Source organism: Lichenostomus cassidix, chromosome 1Ab (genome assembly GCF_008360975.1).
Source record: "Lichenostomus cassidix isolate B80296 chromosome 1Ab, HeHo_3.0, whole genome shotgun sequence".
NCBI classification, from domain to species: Eukaryota; Metazoa; Chordata; class Aves; order Passeriformes; family Meliphagidae; genus Lichenostomus; species Lichenostomus cassidix.
In genome coordinates, this window is record NC_139481.1 from 2,254,466 (window position 1) to 2,278,412 (window position 23,947).

Here is a 23,947-nt window from a genome sequence, read left to right on the forward strand (position 1 = left end):
GCCAAAATGATTTTGGCAGACTTTTACATAAAAGAGCTTTTCAGAAGGTATTCAAGAGAAGTTCAGCCAAAGAAATGTAAACTCCTCAGAAAAATCAGTGGGAAGCAATGAGGCTCCAGCACCTTCATCCCAAGCCATACCTTGGATTACTGCCTTGATCTCCAATCTCTTAGTTTATCAAATTTCTCATTAGCAGATATAGAAGAGACAAAAACATTCATTAAAAATAAACTGTCCAGCACATGTTACAGAGCATTCAGAATTCTGACATTTCTATGGTGCTTAGAAAACATCTATAGGTAAGTGGCTCATGAGAAATTCCACTTTGTATTTTTCATTTACAGAGACTGGCAGGAAGTAACTTAGTGCATCAGAATTTGTATTGTGAAATAATTCCAGCTCTCAACATATGTGAGAAAATATTTCAGATCTATTCTGCCATCTCTAAGGAAAAAACCTTTATGATAGAAGTGTTTACCTGAGAAATCCTACCTTCAGCCTTATGGGGAGTACTTACAAAGAAGTCTCCACACACCTTCTGACCTTCCACACAGAGGACTGAACTAGTGGGATCACCCCAGTGCTACATGACCCCACAGCTGGAAGGAATTCACAACAATATTTACATGGAGGATTCATCAGGGGCACCATCAAAACCAGGTGACTGTTAATAGAAAGGCTTGAAGAACTTTCAAGGTTTCCATCTATGCAAGATTGCCTCATCTGCTTTCTGCACAGCAGGGTTTCTGCCATACAGATCAGTAAGGATAATAAAACTATGCCAAATCAGTGGGTGCACTGCTCCCAGCAGGAAATGCCTGATTTTATTTTTGGGAAAGATGAAAGAAAGGACAGGTCTAAAATCCTGAAATAAACAGAAAGCTATAGTCAGCAGGAAACATCTTGCATACCCAGGCTGTGTATTAACAGTTAACCCACTGTCACAGTTAATACACACTGACAGAACATTTTCAACCACAGGATTAAAGAGAGCAAGATTTTAATCGATAACAGATATCTAAGAATCAGGAAATCCAGGGTGGCTTCATGGACACTGTAATTCAAATCTGAAGCCTATAAAATATCACAACACCACACACCATGAGATGATGGAGGGTAGGATTACACAACACGAGGCTACAATAACAACACTAAATATTGGGGCAGAGGCACACACAAAGGAGATGTCCTCATACCTTGAACCACCTAAAGCCAAAATGGTTGATCTCATGCACTGATTCATTAAAAAGCTTCAGACAGGCAGTGAAGTGGCAGAATGGTAGAAAGCAAAATAAACAGAAGAGGGGAAAAAAAGCATGCAATTAAAAGCAAATTATAATCAGTTTGAACAACATCAACATTTTAAAAATCACATGTATCACTCACACTTGGTGTAAGAATATTAATAACTTACACGATTTGTGAAAGGCAAACGATTTGCCATTGATAGTATATAGAACATAGAGTCTAGCGTTTTAAAATTCTGAAATTATCTGTGTTTCTCTTTCAAAATTCTACAAAAAACATCCACAGAACATAATAAAAAAAGAGGGCATTCTTTAAAAGTAATTGAAGAAATATGCACTGAAAAACATTTTTAGGGAAGTCTCCTCTGCACCTTGGAAAAACAGCTACTTCCAACCACTTTGGTCTGATTGTGTTTAACTGTTAATTGATCCCTAAGACTGAACATCCAATTCTAACTATCAATTTTATGTATATATATACACACACATACGTACATATAGATATGAAAAATATTTTTATATTTATGTATTTTTTATGTTCTTTGAGCAACAGTTTCTAGGTGCTCAAAGAATGTAAAACTGGTCACTTTGTCTTGTAACTAATCAATTAAAACATTATGACATCCTAGGCATCAAATCATATACTAGTTTGATTACTTTTGTGCCTCATCATAGAGCCCAGTCCTTTGTCAGATATATGTTTTCCTTCCAAGGAGATCTAGTCTTTGAAGTGGCATTCACAACCCAGTTAGCATTTCTATTTTGTGTCACTTTTTTGAAGGCTGCAAGAAATTTGGAAGGAAGGCATTCTTGCAAGCAAATTCCAAAGTATGCCTTACACAAGGGAAGACAGCTTTGACAGGCAAGACAAATCAGAAGAGTTACTACTTGAAAAAATATTTTAAAAGCTCAGGATACCTTATATTTTGATTTCAATTTCAAGAAAATCTTACCTATGAAATACAACTTATCACGAAGGCTTTGCAGATTTTATGAGGTCTGTTACCTAATGCTGGAACAGAAGTACAGGATCATCAAAAGAAAACCAGCTGTGTTTCACACAGGAAAGCAGGGAAAATAGTACTTTACTGTCTGGTTACTTTTTCCTAAGAGGACTACTGGTGACTTTACAAGATTGCAGACCTGTTTCTCAGCATTGATCCTGGCTGACTCCTCTTGTGCTAGCACCATTTCCCGCTCTGCAGTTATCTGAACACTTTCTCTGAGAGCCTCTTCCAATTCTTCAATCCGATCATCCTTTTTACGCAGATTGTCCTGGAAAATGACGGGAGATTGGTGAAGACGATTTGTTTGGAACTACAGCCTTTTAACCAACCAAGTTTTAAACTAACCAAAACGTGCTTCTCCCTCCCAAGGTGCAATTGCAGGCAAATAATCTTCACACAAAGGAAAGAACGATGAAGGGATGCAAAAGTAAGAGGAAGATCACAGTAAAGAGAAGGAGAAAGCCAGCAAAGCAGGACCTCACAGCAAGAGAGCTTGCCTGGTGTGGATACACCACAGTCCTGTCAGATTATACTGCACAGAGAAGCAAGGATTGTTGGAAAATAAGGATTAGTAAGCAGTTCTGAAGAAGCATAGAAGCCAGAAGTGGCAGGAAGGTAGCAGGCATTCAGAATTGCCCATTTGCTCGCACATTCATCAGAAGGCGTGGTAAGAAGGGAAACAGAGCACTGCACTTTGGAATTTGCCATTTCCAGGTTAAGAGAGAGAAAAGCAAACATTAAACCCAACAGAGTTTTCCACTGTTCAGAAATCTTTAAGGAAGTTTTACATCAAAGGCTCTCTAGGAAATATGAAGGATTCATCTGGGCTGTCTGAATCTCAGACATTCAAGTATCAAGACTCCCTAAAAACTTATTCTTTGATTAAGAGCATCTTCATAGCTGTAAGTTCAGATGTGCCACATATGTTCAGACCATTGAAGAAAACTGTATTGCTGCTCAGAAAATATACTCTTTTATTGGTTTCTATGAGCAGCATAACTTAAAATATATATATACAAAATAATGATACTGTCATTTGTAAAGGAGACTCTCCTAACTTTAGTCTTGCAAGGAAAATAAATGCATTTCTCTTGCTTCTGCAGGAGCAGCCTGGACAGAAGGCTGCAAAGCAGGCTGTGCATACAGGAATGCCTTGAAGTATAGCTGTTTAACAAATCCACGGCAAGGGAGCAGCTGGACGGAAGATTTCTGCATTTCTTGTCTTGAAGATTGCTTTAGATCATAAGGTTCAGATGAGATATTAATGCATACTGAAACTGATCTTGCAACCTTAATAATGAAAAAATCATTGAAGTTTAATGAATGAATCTGATTTATTCCTTGATTCCTGCTCTCTAGGACTCCAAGGATAGTTGCATCAAAACCATTTCTGACAGTCTCCAAACTGTCCCTTTCAATAAGAGTGTTCAATCAGAGATGCAGAGCTTTGTATCAGACTAGTGCAGGACATCTGGCACCACTGCCCTGGCAAAGAGCAAGGCTGCTGTTCAAGCACAGCCAACAGGAGCTGTTGGGCTTTTCAGCACAGGAGCTTTCTCCTGATGGTTACTTTTCAAGGTGGATTCACAGGGCAAGTCATTGCTGTTTTCTAAAGAAACAAATGGAGAGATCTACATTGCAAAAGCAGGAGTTGCTTAACTTGTTTTCATACTTTTGGAATCTTTTAGAAACACTGATAACAACTTCCAAAAGTGTTTTATGGTTATGGTAACCCTAAAAGAAGTCTCATCAAAAGATGAATAACAAGGTTACAAAAAGCTCTGCATAGAACACTGACCATGTCAGACATGGGAAATATTTGTCTATCTGCATTACAGAGTAATTATGAACTTCTTGATATATCATTCATGAACAGCCAAGTGAATGTGTCGATTAACAGAAGTGGGAATTGTACATTTGAACAGCTGCATTTAAAGCTGCTGTCTCATATTAGTAGATAAAATTAAAGTGAACCTGCATTTGCCTTTTAACATACCAGAATGTTTTTCCAACTGTTTGGCTGTGAACTCTAAAACATGACAGGCTCATGCTGACCTGTGCTGCTGTTGCTTTCCTTCATTTAATTACATGAAGTATTCTACCTTTTCTATGATAAGAATTAAACTCTGGGGAAAAAAAAAATCTATCAATTCTAACTACAGTTATAACTTTTTTCCTGCAGTGACTGTTCCTCTGAAGCAACCATACAGTTGAATATCACACCAAAGGCAAATATTCCTGTGTTCTGACAAAACTGCAGAATGATAAACGGTGACAGCCTCTTCTCAGGAAGCTTATACAGATAACTACTCAGAAAGAAAAAAAATTATTACTTACCTGTACAGAAACTACATTCTTCAAGGTGTATTACCTACCCAAATACCTCGATGGCCCTCCCTCACTTACCCCACTGCATCCCATATGCATGAGATTGTAGAGCAGAGATGGAATTAAACTGGGATAGAGGAGACAGCTCTGCCTTTATGCTCACTGGTGGCAGCACACAGAAAATTAAAACCCCATTCAACACTGTGGGAGTGCCAAGAGTTCAGGCACAATAAAAATTTTTGCTACCTATACTGTGATCCAGTTGCTGATTCACATGCAAAACTCATTCCATGCATGCCTGTCTGAAAGCCTGAGAGGAAAAGGAGCTGTGACTGACACACATTTCTGGGCTTTTCCTTTCACTTCAGGAAGGAAGTGGTGAGATGGCCAAGTGATGCATGTTAAAATGATGTATCAATTTAATCTATCCTGCATTCATGTGATGTGTAATCTGCCACGAGGTTTTATAGAAGTGCATGAAATAGGATACACGCTTTCACCAAGGCATTTAGGTTCAATTAAATCTGAGGTATCCTGGCAAACTTCAGAACCCTGTCTTGAACTGCACTCACAAAGATCTCTATGGCCTAAGTTCACTCTTGGAATTACAGTGGATTTCTCTAGTCAGCTCTTGGGAAAGGTTCTTAGACAGTTTGAGAAGGCAATGAAATTATTCTTTTAACAGTTAGAAGTATTTCTAGGACTAGACAATCACCTAGGTAGGGAAAGATTTTTGTCATATAATCCTGTAAGTAATGCAATAGCAGGTTTTACTTGTGCACAACATCAGGAGCAAAGTGAAATACACAGAGCCTGTGATAACGATAAGAAAGGATCCCAATCAATACTAGCTGAAGAAGAGCAGAAAGAAGAAGAAAAAGGACAGTTCTAGACATGAGAAAAGGGAAAGGCAGAAGTGGTTACTCCTGTGGGAGACTGGAGTGGTTACTCCTGTGGCAGTGTCCTTTCCTGATAGCTGCCATCTCTTTGACACTTCTTTCCTGCTCCTGCAAGCTTGGTGCTCCCAACACAGCAATCTGTTGTGATTCTGGGGCTTGCAAAGACACTTTTCATTAGCAGCAGCCCAGACAGACCCAAACACCTTGCCAATACTAACAACCAGGTTTACCATTTAGCAGCTGCACAGGGTGCCAGCAGTTTGAACATTCTGCTCTGGCTGTTGCAAATTACCACATTTGTAGTTTTTAAAACCTAGAGGGACAACGTTTCTATCAAACCACAGCAGGTCACTGCACGGACTATTGAAATGGGACCCAGAGCTGACAATACAGCTGTGAAAATGATCTGAAGTGAGCAAAAGCAATAGATATCCCTAATTGTTATGGGGCTTTGTGGGTTATTCTTTTGTTTGTTTTTTTTGTTTATTTGGTTTGGTTTTTTTTGGGGGGGGGATGTGTGTGGTGTTTTTTTGAGAGGCTAAGTGGAGAAAATGCTACTGGAACAAGATTTGTTCTTCACTCTTAAATCAATATTGTGACTCCAGACTCCTAAATTGATACAGAATTATAGAAAAAACCAGCAGCAGCTCTAGCTAACTGCACGATTAACATGAAGCTCAAACCCATATGTTATTCCCTTGATAGAGCCTTACTTGTCTGAACTCTCTTTGTAAATGTCAGTGCTGTCATCATCATTGTACTAATATATCACAAGTCACAAGACCTACCTTTCTTTGCTCATTTTCAATCCCTCAGCAGAGCACACCATCAGAGCAGCATGTATGGATAGCTATAAAAGAACACTTCTCTTGTTTTTCCTCTTTTTCACAGCTGAATATACGACAAAAATTGCTACTGATACAACACCACTGAGGGAATGCTTATTCAGCAGTTGATCCCATTGAATCTCTCCCACTCCCTCAATTTTGAAGGGAATTCCTGCAATCATCTCTGGTTTTTTATTTTAGCCTCTGATGCCTCTTTCCTGATGTGCATCATAGCAGAGCAGCTTTTGTATTTGTGCTATGAACAACTTCCTTTAAAGCAGCCATCTATCCAGAGATGCTATTGCTAATCACCAATCAAACAGTTCTTCAAAAGGAGGATGAAGAAAGTACATAGACTGATTTCTATATGGAAAAGAAAGAGTAGTTCAAGGATGACATGTGTTTGGGCAGCTTAGTCAGCAAGATTAAAGAATAATACTGATTCAGAATGAAATTAATTAGGTTTACTACTATTTGAAATGAATTAGAGGAAATATTTTTAAGGAAATGCTTAAGCATTTGTTCCCACAGTATAGAACTAAAAAAAAAATCCACATGTATTATTTAAAAAAAAATAAGCTCTGAATTCTGTCTGAGGTCCCCATCATCACCCCATCTCCCTTTCTTTTTCTATTGTGCAGAAGAAGAATAAAACAGAACAGCAATTTTATTAAACAATGAGACTATGAAATGAGCCATGGCAATTGGGCATTTTTATTCTCGGGCAGAGATGAGTTAGAAACCACTTTCAACACAGTAAGAAAAAAAAAAGCTTATGTGAGAAAGAAAAAAAATCAAGAAGAAGGAAAAAATGCAAATTTATTACCATTTCTCAGGCTCATGAAATAAGACACCAAAATGAAAAGAGAGCTGTTCTTCCCCTTCAATGTGCTCCTATTGTTTTGCTAAAATCTGGCCCTCAATGTTTTCTACTCTCAGGAGAGACCTCCTCACAGGAACCACACCACGTTGTCAACAGATACATTAATCTCTCTGACAGTTTTTAGGAAAGCAGTTTGAACTCAGATACTAATCTTGGGGGAAAAAAAAAAGCTATGCAAAAAACATCTCGTGGTTAAGGTGTTGGCACACATTCAGCTGTCCAGTCCTCACTGCACTTAGTTTCTGGCATATCATAAAGGGTACCAAGCCTTTGCCTTGCCAAACAGGCAAGAGCACAAATAGCAGGTTTCATCTTCCACTGACACATAATGTTTCTGCAGAAAAGACTGGGTGAAAGTGTGTCTGGGGAATAATATTCCTGATGGATCACAGAAAAATGTTAGGATGTAGGGAGTCTTCTTTCCCCTACTAAGAACTCTCAGGCCATATAATGGTTTTCTCTCACTACAAATCTCAATTTGCAGTTAAAGGAAATACTGGGATAATTGGGAAACTGCCTAATGCTAGTTGTAAATAGTGACTTCCACAAAATTTTTCCAGCTGTCTGTTCAAAACTGTAGAGCATTTTTACTCTACATAAGAAGACAAAGTCAAATGGTTCATCGTTTTTAAAGATGTGAAAGCAATGAATTCATCGAACCTGAGCATAATAAATGTATGGTAAACTAAACCAAACCATAAAGTGAAAACTGATAGAGCAGATGGCTAAGTGTCTCTCCAGAGAATGCTTCTCCATTTCAACTGTCAGGGTTCTTCAGCTCACTTTCTGTAAATGTGATGGTAACAAGGATTCTGAATGGAGCACTCTCCTGGTCAGACACAAGAGAAGGTAATTCCTTAGCAATGGATTTAATGTCATAAACATCGATTATGTAGAATGACAGATTCTGCCTCTATAATTCTGTCTCTATCTATTCTGTTTCTGCATTGCTGAATGATAAAAAAGATTAAGGCATTAACACTACAAAAATGTCTAAGCCTTTCTTCAGTTAGAGAGCAATACAAATGAAAAAAAACTGAGTCTTGTCTATAATTACTATATTATTTCACACATATATAATGAAGTAGGAAGTGAGGGTATCTACTCATCATTCATGCATTATCTATGCCATAAAAGTAGATTTATCCAGGAGTGCTTAATTATGATTTTTTAATTCTTAATAAAAGGGCTACGATTGAAATTAATTCTTCCTCCCTCCCCGCCCCCCAAGAAACTTCCCCTTACTCTAAGTGACAAGAAGTATAGCTAAAAGGTCATCATTTTTGGAACTTCTCCCAGACATCCAGGAAAGTTATGAAAAAGCTCTCTTGACAGAGAGTTATGACATGATCAGAATAAGAGTTAGCTTTTCTCAAAGCATCTGCCAGGGTTAAGTATGTGCTTATATCTACACCAACTGCAACACACTGTGCTGAAAATCACAAATCCAAATACATACAGAATGAAAAGTTTGTGGAACACTGTCTTTTCTGTAATGTATTGTAAAAGCTGATGGAAATGAAAATTCCTACAGGAATATTACATCACTAATGAATCATCATGCATATTGATGTCTCTACTGCATATGTATATCCTGTTTTGTAATGCACAGCCAGCTGTCACTGAATCTCTGAGAGAAAGAGCTGGAGGGTAAGTTGATCCCAAAATTACCTATTGGCTACACTGCCCAAATAAAATAGGAGGGAAAATTTGCATACAATTATTCCATTTAGATTTTTATGAGGTATGATTGCTCTTTAGAGCCTGTATTTGCTCATGCTTGGTGCATTTTCAGTAACAAAAGTCTATATAACACTGAGAGACAGACAGTAAAAAACTGATTCATGTCACCTCAGAACCACATTTAGCTTAGTTATCGAGAACGTGTAACAATATTAAGTTTCATCCTATTTGCTAACTGACAGGAAAAGCTCATCCTTTCAAAAAGTACTAAAGCATTTCTTTAAAAACAAATTGCAAAGGGAATTGGTATCCTTTCAGTGATTGATGTCATGAGCTCTGTCCTAGAGAACAAGATGAGGATGACCTAGAACTGAATGTAGCCTTAAGTGAAGTTACAGCCACTTGCGTAAGTGCTAATGGCACCCAGTCAGGCCCAAGGAACACTAACACCTACAAGGCTGGGCAGCACAGAGAATTATCTGGGGACTGGGAGGCCAAAACTGCTCCATGATGTAATTAATGTCTAAAAAGGATCGGGAGAGGAGGAGAGAGAAAGAACATTTTGATCTGAGTAATTCCCCAAGGTGCATCTGAGCTCCATGAGGAGATGCGTGTTTGATATGTCAGACTGTTCTCTGGAATAAATCCTGCAGATGCAAGATGGCATTCAAGAATAGATTTCTGCCAGGCTGAAACAGAGTAGCTGACAGTTTCCTGGGCTGTAACATGTTGAGTTGTACACTCCACTGATCTGGCAGGCAAGGCTGGAATCTGATATGGCTGTGGTTTATATGGAAGAGAAATTAGCCAGGAACTCTGTACTTGAAACTCACTTATCCCAGGAAAACACCTAACATACTTAACAAACATAACCAATTTGCTTCAAATCTGATGGTGCCTAGACAGTTATAGAGAAAATTTTGAACTTTAAGCTTGGAAAGGTTTACTTTAACTATTTCTTCAGAAGTTTTGTACTCACTGTCCAAAAGCAAGTTCAGAGATTAATTTGGAAAGCATAATCTTTCTTTACTAATAGCCAGAAGAGAACAAAACATTGATTTTTATGGTGGCATAGTATTACCATCAAGAGATGAAATAAAAAAACTTCATCCACTCCGCCTTCAAGATCCAATCATAGCATGTCAAGAGAAAATTCTTCAGTAATTTAAGACCAGATGTACTGGGCTCCACTTGGGTTTTCAGGTTTTTGAGTGTTGGCACTGACTGTGTGCACATGCTGTGGTGCCTCATAACAAACAGCTAACCAGAACAGAATATTTCAGCTGGAAGGAACCTACAGCAACCACCCAGTCCAACCTCCTGGCCAATTCAGAGCTGGCAAAAGTTAAAGCATGTTGTTAAGGGCATTGTCCAAATGCCTTTTAAACACTTGGAAGGCTTAGGGCATTGTGGCTGATATTTAATGAATTTAGAAGGTTCATTTGATGAGAAGGTATTTGCCTATATATCCTTTTCATGAAGCTTTGCCTGGATCACAGTAAAAATATTATTGAACATAAAGTTGCATATTTGTTTAAATTAAAAGTACAGTTCTTTCCACTGGAAAGATAGTTTTTTCCAATATGATAAAAGAAATACACTATCACAAGAAACAAATGGCATATACTTGCATCTACAATTCATGGATTAGGAATATACAATAAATTATCTAAACCTGGGTGTGGAAAAAGAAAAAAAGAACTAGGAAGTTTACTTGCTTTTTACAGTTGTTCATTAAAGCACTGAAATATATTTTACACATCATCTGGACATACAGTTTGTCAGCAGCAATTAGAGATTGATGGATACCTGCTGCAACACAGATACAATAGTTCACAAATCCACACCACAGATATTCTGCAAATTCTGGAAAAACTCAGGAAGATGCTAGAATGATAGAATAAGAAAAGATGCGTACTTCCTTTCAAATGCCAGCTTGAAGTATCTATTCAAATATATTCAAATATAATGAAATTTCAGCAAATGTTATCTTTCTAGGACTAAACAGCATATCAATTATTTTTCACAATAGCCAAGTTTTAGTTAGTTTAAGCAAAAATCTTCTACTCCAGCCCAACAGTTTGTTTGTTTTTTTATCCTGCTTATAGACCAGACACTCGTCAACCTCTCAGATCTCTGGAGAGTTGTGGTTTAACGGAACTCAGGAGGAAAAGACAAATTTGGAAAGCCATTTATCCATCTCACTAGAATTGAGACATTATGGTTTTCATTCTTCCCCCACTCCCCAAAATACCAAATTTCCATCATCAGAGCTCTGTGAATAAACGAACATTTTGTTACTGGACTCAGGAAGAAAGAAACCACAGGGCTGTTAGGGACAGAGAGGAGAGGAGTGCACTGTGTGCTCAGAGTGTGTTTATTTGACTGGATTGCAGACGGTCAACCCAAGAACATGCAGATCATGTATTTTTAAGCAGTTCATAATGTCTTATTATTAATTCCAACCAAAACCACCAAGACCAAAATTATCTGAAATTGGTGCTTGTGTGTCCTGACCCCAAAGCCAACAATGGTTGCATAAAAAAAATTCAAAATATCTATGGTCCTCTCAGGTTTAACTTTTTTTAATGGATTACAAGACAGTGCCCTTTAAGAGTCTAGAGAGAAGACAGGTCTCTACGACCAACAAATTGAAATGTGGTCCTGGGTAAATTTTACTTCCAGGAAACCAAAATGTTGCAGTCCTTGAGAGAGGGAGGCTATAAGCAGAGGGCTCTTCTAAAGGAAGGAGCTTTTATTGAACCTGTCACTTGTCATTAAACACTCCATATTTTACCTTAGCCTGATATTTTCATTAGAGCATACAGACCTTTTTCATCTGTGAATGAAAGCATTCCCTTCAGCCTTGTGCTGGATATGGGGAAAGGCTCTCTAAAATCAAGCCCACCCAAACAGGACAATTATGTTCACAAAAGCAGGAAAAGCACTAGGGAAAATCAAGTAACTTTAAAACTATGATAACCTGCACATTTCAGTGTTGGCTATCACATCACACTTTGATCTTAAATTATTTCATGCATTTAATAATGTTGATTTTTAATGTCAGAAAAACTTGCATATAATTCTATAGAAAGCAACAGACACCACTGCAGAACAAAACATAAGCAAAGTGCAAAAAAGCATGTACTGCTCTATAGAGATCTCTAGTTGGAAAACATGAATGTAAAAAGGGAAAGATTTCCCTGTTATTCATATTATTATATCTATGATCTCTCTACAGCTTAAAACTCTTTGTAAGTAAGAATTAGATATGAAATTGCAAGGGCAGCTAAACATTCTTAAACAACATATAAAGCAGCACCCTTTCCTTGATATACCAGAAACTGGTGTTCTATAGTTTTAACAAGACTTAGTTCTCAGTAATTGATATATCTGTTCATTGCTATGCAGTACATTTTACATAATTTACTGTTTCTATAAAAAATAAAGAGTCATTTTAGTATGCAAACAGGAGCTGAGAGAAAACAAATTTCAGTTTTTTCAGTGTATTACATATGTGAAGAAGAAAGAAAAATGAAAAGGGAAAGAGTAATTTGGGGGGGGGGGGGGAGGAAGCCAGAAAAGGAAGCCACCCAAAATCTGGAAGTGCTACATAAAAACAAAGATGATGGTCTGATGGAATGGTGTCATTCAATAAATACACCATCCACGTAATTGCAAGGCAAATGTCAAGTACCAGCTGGCTTTTCAAACTTGAAATATAGATTTACTCAAATGCAGATTACAAATCTAACCAAATATTGTAGTAGTTTTAGGAATTTTTAAAGACATTTCACTAATACCAGGAGGATTGTGTTATTCAAACATAGCTGCCACATAACGAGAGCCTTGTGAATTGCCATAGCATTACAGCCACAAAACCCATTAGCAGATGTAGAAATCCCACATCCCCGCCTTTTATAAAGGTCTGCAGTTATGAAATCATTTTCATACACTTGGAGCTTAACTATTTCAGTGCCCTGTGCATACAGGACTGGAGCTGATGGGGAAAACCACAAAATGGTGCATCTGAAAGCACTGCACATGGACACATGTTTCTGTGCTTCTTTCAAAGTTTTAGTTGAAAACATCACCCCAGCATCCCACAGAACAAAGTAAAGGAGTATCTGGCTGAATTAAGGAGAGAATTTATCTTTACTCTTGAACTCTTAGAATGTATTCCGTGTCTTCATTGTAGATATATTAAGATATAAGGCTGGTAAGATGAAACAGGATTTAACCTAGGATAACAAAGGAAAACACCAAAGATAGACTTGCTCTTTAAAGGTTCACAAAATGAAAGACTACAGGGTAGGGTACTGTTTCCATGTTTATTTTCATTCATCATAAGGAAAGTTATTTTTATAAATTAAAGAAAACACAGTCTAAATGTCTATTATCTCCACACTTAGCATCATGGTATCTGCTTTACTTCATGCCAATACTTTAATATTTATATGACAGCGATTGAAAACTTACCGTTTGATAAACCTCCTACAGTTAATCTCAACACACAGCACCCTGAGAAATATTTGACTTGCTTTTATCCCAGTGACTTTCTTATGCCTCAGCAGATTGGAGGTAACCAGATAACTCTGGGGGCAGCACCATGATCATTTCAGAAATAAAGCAAACTGACTAGTAAGCATGCCAGGAATTCATGAGGTAGAGTAAACAAGGATGACTGCACATAGAAAACATGGTCCTCCAGTCAATCCACAATTCCAGCTTACTCTAAGAATACTTACTTGGTTGTCTTTCATTTACTGAAGAAAAGACACCAGTATAAGGTAAAACTAGCTGGGAAAACACACAGAACAGCTAAAGAAAAAGGTTGTTAGAAGAGCAGAGAAGAAAGAAATGTCACACCAATCTCAATACAGAAATGATAAAATTATTTCAACGATGCACTTTATAACAGAGTTGACAGTTAAAAGCACTTTTTCCTTTTATGAAAATTGAGTAAGATATGAAGGCAATTGAGAGAGGCTGCTTTCTTTGAAGTGCTGTAGGATAGATGCATCATTTTAAACACAGTAACAAAGTTGTTAGGTAACAGCCATGAAAACAGAACAGGACGTAGAGCAGAGAGCCAGGGAGCTAAGCCTCCCTGCTTGTCCAAATTGAATTTATTCAAGTCCCATGTTACCTGAAGCTGTTGGGAGCTGTCATTAAGGTTATCCTCTCTTCTCCTGGCCTCCTCCAGCATCTGTGCGCTCTTCTTTTTTTCCACTTGTTCTTTGTGCTTCAGATTTGCTACTTTCTTATTTTGATCTTTCACTTGCCTGCAAAGGAGAAGAGCACTCAGAGCATGGTCTGGAGCAACCTCCCATCTGCCCCAGCACTGGGCAGCTGCACCAGGGAAGAGTGGAACCATCCTTCCTTTGCAGAAGGTCATCAGCACCAAACTCATCCTCCAGCACTACTCTCACCTGTTAATCAGCCAACAGAATGCTTCAGTTTGCACATTACTATTGACCTAAACTAGGAAATCACTGAAACAAAAGCATTAATTATTATTTGGTATAAACTATTAATCAAAAGATGCACCTGTCCTCATCTGACTTTGGGGAAGAAAACTCTTCTCTGTTCACTCACACATATCCTTATGAAACCACAGACATCTAATAACCTATTTTGCTTTGGGTACCACTGTATCTAATGTGAAGAAAACAGGAGGAGCAAAAGGAAAAACTACTGAAACATGACTTGAATATATAGGATTACCTACAAGAATTAGGAAATCTGTTTCCAGAAGTAAAACAATTTCTTTTCAACCTCAAGGTCTACTTGTTTTCTTGATATTTTGAGGGATTTCATATCCTTTCTTTTTAGAGAAACAAGACACAACAAGTAAGAGCAAACTATTTCAGAGAGTGTGCATAATTTCCTTTTCACTTGCATCTATGGACTATTTTTGATGATCCTGGCAGCTACCATTGCCTGCAGACAGGGTTTGGCCTTTCAGGGCATTAAGACACATGGAGTATTGAATCTAATTACAGACCCTTTAATCTCAGCCTCCCGACCACAGAGAACTTAAGTCTAAACTTTCAGTCCAATCAAAACAAAACAGGCTAGCTTTGCTTCCTCAGCCCTTTTCTCCATAATTATATCTGGAGTTTGGATTTTGGAATAAAAGACAGATTCTTTGGTTGCAAGATTTCCCCAAAACATCATGCACGTAGTAGAGATGGCTCTTTAATTAACTGTTTAGAAAACTGAAGGATATACCAGTTTCAGATCTGGTATGTTATCCGCAAAGACAGAGTGAAATGTTTCTCCTGTATTTCAGAAATATTTTAGAACACATCACAAACAACATTTCACTAATATTTTCTTCAGAAGTCACAACAAAAGTATGATCAAGAACATATCTCTCTGTGATATATTTATGTTCAAATTACGTGGCATATGACCAGGCAGTGTTTTTAGTTCCTCCAGAAATACATAGATTCAACTTTAAGCTCTGCTTTTTCCAATGTAAGCCAACTGAGGCTGGGAAAATTGCAACGACAGCACATTTTCCTTGGTGCTAAAACAAACTATTAGGGTGAAAAAGTGCTGATGGCCTCTAGAGACCAATAAAAAAGGAAAGTCCTTTTCTGATAATGTTAAAAAATTATTGGCATACTTAACTACCCTGTCCAAGAGTTCCAGCTGATTTGAGTCAGGATGCTCTTTAAACACAAGCAGTGTAATTGTTGAGTTATTCTAAGCCAGTGCTGCACACTGGCAGTGGGCACATTGCCCAGTTTGAGAGCAGACTTGCTCAGTGATTAAACAACTTATTGGAAATATTATGTTGGCACCAACTCAGCTTGTACAATACACAGTTCTATCTGTCCAATAAAATAAACACAGAAAGTACAGCTAAGTCAACGCAGAAAATGAAAATGTGTCAGCATAACACATTCGATTCCATATGAGAATTTTTACACAACTTTTAAATAGAAATTAGAGGAATTAAGTATTTTTTTATATAAATACAGCTGAATACTGTGGGGAATAAAGTCAAACAATCACAATAAGCAATAAAAAAAATCAAATGAGAAGATTTCACATTTTAAAATAATTTTCAAACAGGAAGACAAATATAAACAGCAGAAGATCAGTGGATCATCCAGCATTCCTGAAAAGTGTTAAGTCACTTTGTTACCCATCAGTCCTTTTCCTCCCTAATAAGACCAATTACTACACAGGCCCTTTTATTTATTAAGGCTTTTATGATTTTTTTTTTTTCTGTACTAATGTCAGTATTTTTTTCATTTTGCCATTTATCTCATAATCTTTTACTGTAATGCACATCAGCATACATACAGCTGCTAATTCTCTCCTCATATGGATTTTCATGCTACACTTTAATGTAATGTAAGCTATTATCTGCATCTGGTTATCTTTTCCGACAGAATTTCAGGTGCTATTCTTGTAAAATAAAAGCTGATAAAATTTTAACTGAAAATATGACTAAGTTAATTTGAACTTTAAGATTGTTTTTAACGTATTTTCCCTTCACATTTACAAGGCTAACACACAACAGTGTTTTCAGAACAATCCAGGTTAAGCAAACATTTAGAATGCTTTTGAACCACAAAAGCTTCCCTGCAATATAAAGTGTACACACACATGTTGTATTTCACACAATGAATCACAAGCTAGGAAAAAACATGCAGATCTTGCACATCGCTATAGAAACAGCCTGTTTTACTCATCTCAGGCACTCAGAAAATATTTCTATGTGTCTGTCAGCCATGTCAGAAGGATTGCTGAGCTCCAGCCTTCATTGCTGTAGCATTACCACCACCCACAGGACACTGCACTGCTGCTGCAGCTACTAATCCTGATGGACTGATGAACTTCAGATGCTTCCAAGAACACTTTGCTCCTCAACATGAGTTGAACTGATAAAATAGTCAACATGACTGAGAAAATCTGCATGGAAAACTGGATGCAATGACCTAATATGTTTTTGAAATTGTTAATGTACCTTGTATTATGAAATATTAGGTTCTACAATATACAGTATAGAATAACAGAATATTTCAAGTTGGCAGGGACCCTTTAGGATCATTGAGTCCAACTCCCTGCTTGTTGCAGGACTAAACTTTTTTGTAGTTTTGGTACACAAAGAAAAATATTTACATTCTGGGGCATACAGCAGAAGGAAACCAAGGAAAAACTCTTCCCCAAAATGCTACTTTGTTTTGAAAATAAGAAAAAAACCTGTTCTGAAAAGTTTTGATTTGGCTTTTAGTTGCCCAAAACTCACTTCACCTTAGCTAGGGTCAGTCACCAAATCATGGAGAATAATAGAATGTTTGGAAAGCCTAATTGCTTAACCTCAAGAAAAAGAAAGTGATGAAAGGAAGAGAAATAAGTGATGAAGGAAACAGGGCTGACCACATCACACAGCCCCATCACCACAACTGGGTGGGTGATTGACAGTCAAAGGAAACTGCCAAAGGTTGAACAAAGTTCTTGATCTTACGTATTCAAAAATTAGGATCAGGGGAATTACACAGGGCTGAAGATCTACATAGAATTTAGTTTAGTTAAGTTTATTTTCTTTTTAGAATTGTGTTATCCGGGCCTTTTCCTTTGCTTTGTTGGGCTGTACATAGCAATTCCAGCTTCTCAACTAGTTTGTCACTACCCTTCAAAATTGTAACCAGATCAAAAATGGTGAACTAAATTACTAATTAAAAGAAATAATAATTTCATTATGCTTCACAAACAGTCTGGATGCACATTGCATCCAAGCTAAAATAGCATCACCACAATTTCAATAAACTATTCTTGTTCAGCTGCACAGCACTTCTTCTGCCTGTGAACTTCTCCCAAAATCTCTCATCATTTTGTTACACTGTTCCTTGCTGTTCTGTGCCCCTTATACGACAAGGTAATGTATGCCAATGAAAATATTAACAGATCCTGAAAATTTCACTGGGTTGCTGCATGTGAGTCAAGTTGTCCCATGGTGGCTTTAAGAGATGGGGGGTGGACTTCATTTCCTGAGGCTAGGAAACTTCGATTTTTAAAAACAAAGTGTGTGCTCAGGTCAGCTCTGGAGGAGGCAAGAGAGGAAGGCTGTGGGAAACTAGCTTGCCCCAAATTTTAGGATCAGGAGCCCAACAGTGTCTGAATCAAAAGGTGTTAAAGTCAAGACTTCAAGCAGATCTTGACTTTACACTGATCACTGTCTTTCTCCAGTGGTAAGAATTATCTGCCTGATATCAGTGCACATTTCCTGATGCAGTCACTACATCAGCCAGCACAGCTCACTGTAGCTAAAACAACAGGGAGATTTTCTTCCAGAAATGGCTGATGGGGAGATAAGGGACAGAGGAGCACATGCCATATGATCTAGAGACTCAATATAATATAAAAAAAAAGTTATCCAAACCATCCTATAATTTGGGAATACCTCTGAAAAGAAACCCAGCACCTGACTCATTAGCTATAGACAAAGTTTACCAAGCAATAAGGTGGTAAAAGTAATTAAAAGCTACATGGCACATTTCATGAGGGGATAAAGAAAAAACAACACCAGAATTAACTAGGGTGCTCTCCAGTCATAAGACAGTAGCTCAACTAAATACAATGGGGAAGTCAAATGCTGCTTAGTATTCTCAAAAGGAAAGAAAAATTACCTTAACCAACTGGCTAAAATTGAGGGATTACCAGCAGAGATTAAACAAAGTGTCTTTGCTTTAGTGCAACAAGTCCCTATCAAATCAAGCAAACCAGAGGTTTGCTTTCAGACAGGGCCAAATACAACAAGACACTCTAAACACTTCTGGTAAACACCTACAGCACCACACGGCTTCACTGATCTCTAATTCCAGTTTTGTAGATAAAATCCTTTGCACCTATTTGTCCAGCGATCGTGCAGCTAAAAAAAAGACTAATAAAATTCATGTGCAACTTCCCAACCATTTAAATTCTCAGCACCTATTTCCTAGGAAGCAAGTTCTGTGATGACAATAATGAATACATTACTGTAATTTCATAACTGGTGTAAAATCTGAAATCAGATTTCAGATTAATTAACTATTTCTGAAAGCTGACAGCAATTGACCTGGAAAAGAAATCTTTAATCTTAAAACCTGCAACTTTCCATTTTTATTGAAGCTAGGAGCATTAATAATACAAACTTCAGGTGAACTCTGAAATAAATCTGTGTCATAATGATATGGGTGTTCTTTTGTTAAGAAAAACATTAATACTTTAAGGACCTTAATAAAAGCATTCAGTAGTTCAACAAATAAATTTATTCGGTTGTATTTTTTTTCTGCTTTTGTTAATTAAGCAAACAGATGCAAAGCCAAAAATGACATTTATAAAATGGCTGATTAGGCTTTGGTGTCGATTCCTTCCCCTGCAACACGCTGGGTTAGTTGAATTTGGCCCTAGCAGTGTGGGAAGAAGTCCCAAAGGTGCTGTTCCCTTTTACCTCCCAAACCAACAGCCCTGCGAACAGATCACACACAGCCAGCCACTCTCTGCTCAAGACCTGCACCATTTGGCTGAAAAAAGCGTTTTCTAAATGGCAATAAACTCTTCTTTATGAATGGCATTTTATTGAGGTTTCAGAGGGTAGTTTTGTGATCTAAGATAACACATCTTTTTTAACTGCAGTCCCACTAGCCAGAAGAGAAAACAAATCACAATAGAGCAGTTGTTTCCATTCAGACGGGCATGTGATCTTGTAATTCCTTCTAGAACAATACCCGATACAAACAATAATTAAAAGAAAAATCAAATGTAAAAATTAGCCATCAAAACCAAAGAAGAAATTAAATATAATGTGAGAAGAAAATTTTAAAAGCAAAGCATTTAAGAACCATGCTAGAGTAGATTAAATCATCTATATGTTTGTAAGCAACTTATGAAGAGAGAAAAGTCCTTTCTAAAAATTTGCAGAAATTTGGGATGACAGTTGAATATTATTATTTTGTCATCTTGATAGAGCATAAATTGAAGAATCAAGAAATGTCTCAAACTTTTAAGCTGACAATTACTGAAAATTCAGTCTTCAGCAAAAAGTATTAAACCACGCAGTTGCCAAGGACAAAACCAAAAGCACAACGGATGTGGTAACTCAGTGGAAGAGGATTTCTGATTAAAAAAAAAAGAAATACACAGACAAGAACATTCAGAGCCTTGCTCTTAGGAAAGAATGTGAGGATAGTGATGCAAGCAAGACCATTCCAAAATAATGTAAACTTGTCCATTTTGGGGCTAAAAAGCTGATGAATTTGCATCTCTGAGATGCCCACGTAAAAATCTGATTTAATTTAGCTTATCTACTTAAAATTAAAATTGTTTTCAAGAAGAATCTTTCAAGAGAGTTTCTATACAGATGTGAACTGAAAAGTGTTTACTCTGTGAGCTACAAAGAAATTGTACAAAATCTGATCCAAAGCTGGCCATTCCTAGAGACTACACTGGGAAAAGCATCATCAAACTGTACCTCACTTGAGCATCTCCATCACCATGAGAATCTGAGATGGGAGGGACACAGCTCTATTTTGGGATCCACTGGGTGAGACCAATTTCAGGCAGTGAGCACAGAGCACAGTGACTCTCAGAATGGCATGTTTGGCATATTTCTTTCGGGTGCTTAGGAAACATTTATTAAGAGGTATCTCCTCTTATGAAATACATTCTGAATCACTGACTGTGACAGCTCACATCAGGTTAGTATGAGGAGTGCCTGCTGAGATGATTTGTTACAGACTTTTGACTGCCTGGCAAATGGGTGACAGCATATTTATTTGGGATAAATATACCACACACAGGGCTGCACAGACTATCTGAACAGTGCAGATGGCTTAGCTGCTCCTCCTCTGACACAGCTGTAATGCTGCCTTCTCAGTCTGGCACACACGGGAGAACACAGGAAGGCATATATTGCAAATTAACTGAACACTACTGGGTTTCTGGAAATTCAGTGAATGTTGTAAAGCAACATTTATGAGTCTCTCTTCACTGGAGGTTTCTCTAACAGCCCTGGTAATGTGCACGGACAAAGTTATTTGCTTATGCATTTGAGGAGGGATTTCTACCATTCCACAGCATGCAGATCTGATACTGAACAAGTATGTCCAGAAGTATTAGGAATACATACATTAATTTTTAATATATTATGAAGGAGCACATTAAAAAAAACCTCCAGCAACAAGATTCCCCCTGTGTCAGATATCTGCAATATTCTCTCATTGGGATCCTCAGAGATCAGAAAGTTTGCTAATTGAATTAGCTCTAGTTTGGAATGTGTACTCAGAAAGATAAATTCTTTATCTATGCAATTACACTGCTCCAGTGAACTACTTTTTATTAGGTGACCTTATGACAAATGAGGCAAAATAAAGCTTTTAATTGAGCTGATCTCCCTGTCAGGGCAACTGCCTTGATGCAGGATTACCTGAGGGATTCAGGTGCATCCTGCAAAACCCAGAATCCTACCATCTGGAAACTCAAAATACACTTTTTAAAAAAAACTGCAGACCAAAGGAATGAAAATGAAAATATAATGCAGACTATCACAGAGTAAGGTAAGCTTAGTGAAATATTTGAGGATGAACACATTTTGCAACTCAAATTTGTAATTCTTGCTCACTTTTGGTTTTGTATAAAAACAATTAAGTTACTTGTAATGGTAAAGCTCATTCCAAAATGCTTGAAGGAAGGATGCTAGAACTGAATCCCTCTGACCCCACTGCCTCCCCAAAACTATCAACATGTTTGATTCCAATTTCTATCAAATCTGTTCAGTATTGTAAACAGATACAGAGGAATGTTCCATGTAAAACCACTTTACACAGAACAGTGTGTGCTGGGTCACTAAAGGGATAGGAGGCACTTTACCCCTTGGAGATGGGAGTTAATTACTCAGCCATGAACAGAAAGTGACAACTGGAAATATTTTGTTCTCTAAGGAAGTAAAAAAACCCATTTCTTTTAATTAAGAAGAATAGCCTATCTGCTGGATAAGCAGGAAATTAAGTAAGTTACTGAGAGCTTGATTAAATCTGTCTGAATTGCCTGGGGTACTTCAAGAAGACTGTCTAGAAAAGCTGACATATTCCAGCATGAAAGAGCCTTCTATTGTTTGCAGATGAAGAGCATGTTATGCAGAAGGAGGTACTTCAATACACCACCCTGCAAGAACAATGAAATGGATGAGAGCCACAGAAGAGAAAGGAAAAGGAGGAAAGAAAGAGCTTTCTAATTTAATTTTAGCTTAAGAATGTTAAGCATGTTTTTATCTTGCAATATCTCTAATAGCCTACTTGGGATTTCAAGAATAAGATGTTTTGTTTTCATTTTACAGTAAAGTGATTAAGAATTATTTCAAATTAATCGACTGATAGCAATAGAATTGTTCATTGAATCTGTAAACTCAAGACTGTAATAAATACCTGTGCTTATCTAGTATATTTTTCATCCAAAAGATGAGGAATTATTTGCAGAGATGATGCATAAGCCTGTTATGAAAGCTGGCTTCACAGGAATGAGGATGGAAAATATTAGCTAAGTGACCAGTGAAGTAATGCTCTCAATTGATAAGTGAAACACTGAAAAGCACATCTGAAACCCAAGAGTCTGACTGCCCTCATCTGAGGCACACCTTGTGTGAAGGTCAGAAATGGAACTTGAACTTCACAAGGAGCACAAGAACAGAAAGTTTCAGTTCAAGCACTGGCCCAGACTAAACACATGACGAGTAACTTCCCAGCCAGCTGAAAATCTCACAGCACAAAAATGCTGCCTCAACAAGTGAGCTGAGAAGGAAACGCAGGGTCAACTATGCTCTATTTTATTTGCCCAGAGCTTGGAGCAAGATAAAGGATGTGAGAAAAAGGGATGGGAAAACTGCAAATGGAAAATGGTTCTTTCAGACCAAATGACAAGACGTGAGATCAAACCTGCTAACTACAGAGGCAGAACAATTAATTCCCTCCCTGTCAGACTAAAGGTCACTGTCGCAGTCTAAGCTCTCACCAGCAAGAACATATATATATAAATAAGTTCTCTTCCAGAGAACATATAAAATAGTATGTGAAACAGAATTTCTGATTTTATCTTCTCTGATTCTATTAACAGCAATAAAGTTTGAGAGTATCTATGTTTAGGGATGGGGAAGAAGAGGAGAGCTGTATTAGAATGCGTGAAAGAAAAATGTCTCGGTAAACTGCTAGACAAACCTACTAATACCACTCTGACCTGTATCACAGTGATAGTATGTTCCAGAAAGCAGCAATTCTTTTCAAAATTTTTAAAGACCTAAAATCTAGCCACTTGGGGGGATAAAATTTTGCACGGTGCTAGCCTTCAAATAGGAAAAATAACCTTCAGATTTTATTCCTTTGACTGAATGTGATGTGACACATATGGGTTAGTCAAATGTTTAATGTTGCATGAAGTTTGAGTGATCATTTCATTTAATCTTCTGATGATGACATGCTATGTAATTCGTTAACTTTGGGATATAGGAAGATAAAGAAACATTCTTAAATGTATTCTAAATAAAAATAATGTTGCCTTTTCATGTTTCAAATAATATGGTAAAAAAAAACCCTTTTTTGTTATATCTGAAAGAAAGCAAATTGTGAAGGATTTCTCTAAACTCTCTGAGCATTTGACTTGGACCTCTTCAAAATTCACAGCATACTGTAACACACAAACATCTTCCCTAGCTCCATGTCACTTGTCTTTCTAATGCTACCTCAGTTCAAATCCCCACAGGAAAGCTGCACCCTTTGTGAATATATGTGCTGAAAACAAAGCAGTAACACAGAGAGAAAAACGACTCATCAGTGTTTCACGGATTTAAATTAATTTCAGCAGCCAGTAGGAAAGGAATCAGATCACGTGAGACTGCAGGAAAGCGACAATTCTGAGATGATGTACAGCTCTGAATAGTTTTGCTTAATTAAGATGCAGTCACATGAGGTAAGTGAAGAGGTCCTTTGAGAGAAAAGGTAGAGATTCCACTTCAAACAGAGGAGGAAAGCTCTGATAATCACTTTACCTAAAGCAAATGTGAAAGGCTACATCAGTGACTTGT

General features: G+C 37.5%; 1 protein-coding gene across 11 annotated transcripts in view; it reads right to left on the minus strand.

The window, feature by feature from the left end:
* The window catches only part of ERC1 (ELKS/RAB6-interacting/CAST family member 1), a 189,955-nt gene that overhangs the window by 76,335 nt on the left and 89,673 nt on the right, over window positions 1-23,947 (minus strand). For 9 of the 11 annotated variants that reach the window (XM_085049384.1, XM_085049389.1, XM_085049387.1 and 6 more), the window contains 2 exons: window positions 14,024-14,159; window positions 2,391-2,522 (listed from right to left, as the gene is read on the minus strand). In XM_085049384.1, the coding sequence (XP_084905510.1) occupies window positions 2,391-2,522; window positions 14,024-14,159 (268 nt within the window). The remainder of the gene's footprint in view (window positions 1-2,390; window positions 2,523-14,023; window positions 14,160-23,947) is intronic. The other 2 variants (XM_085049393.1, XM_085049390.1) reach the window with 1 other exon arrangement.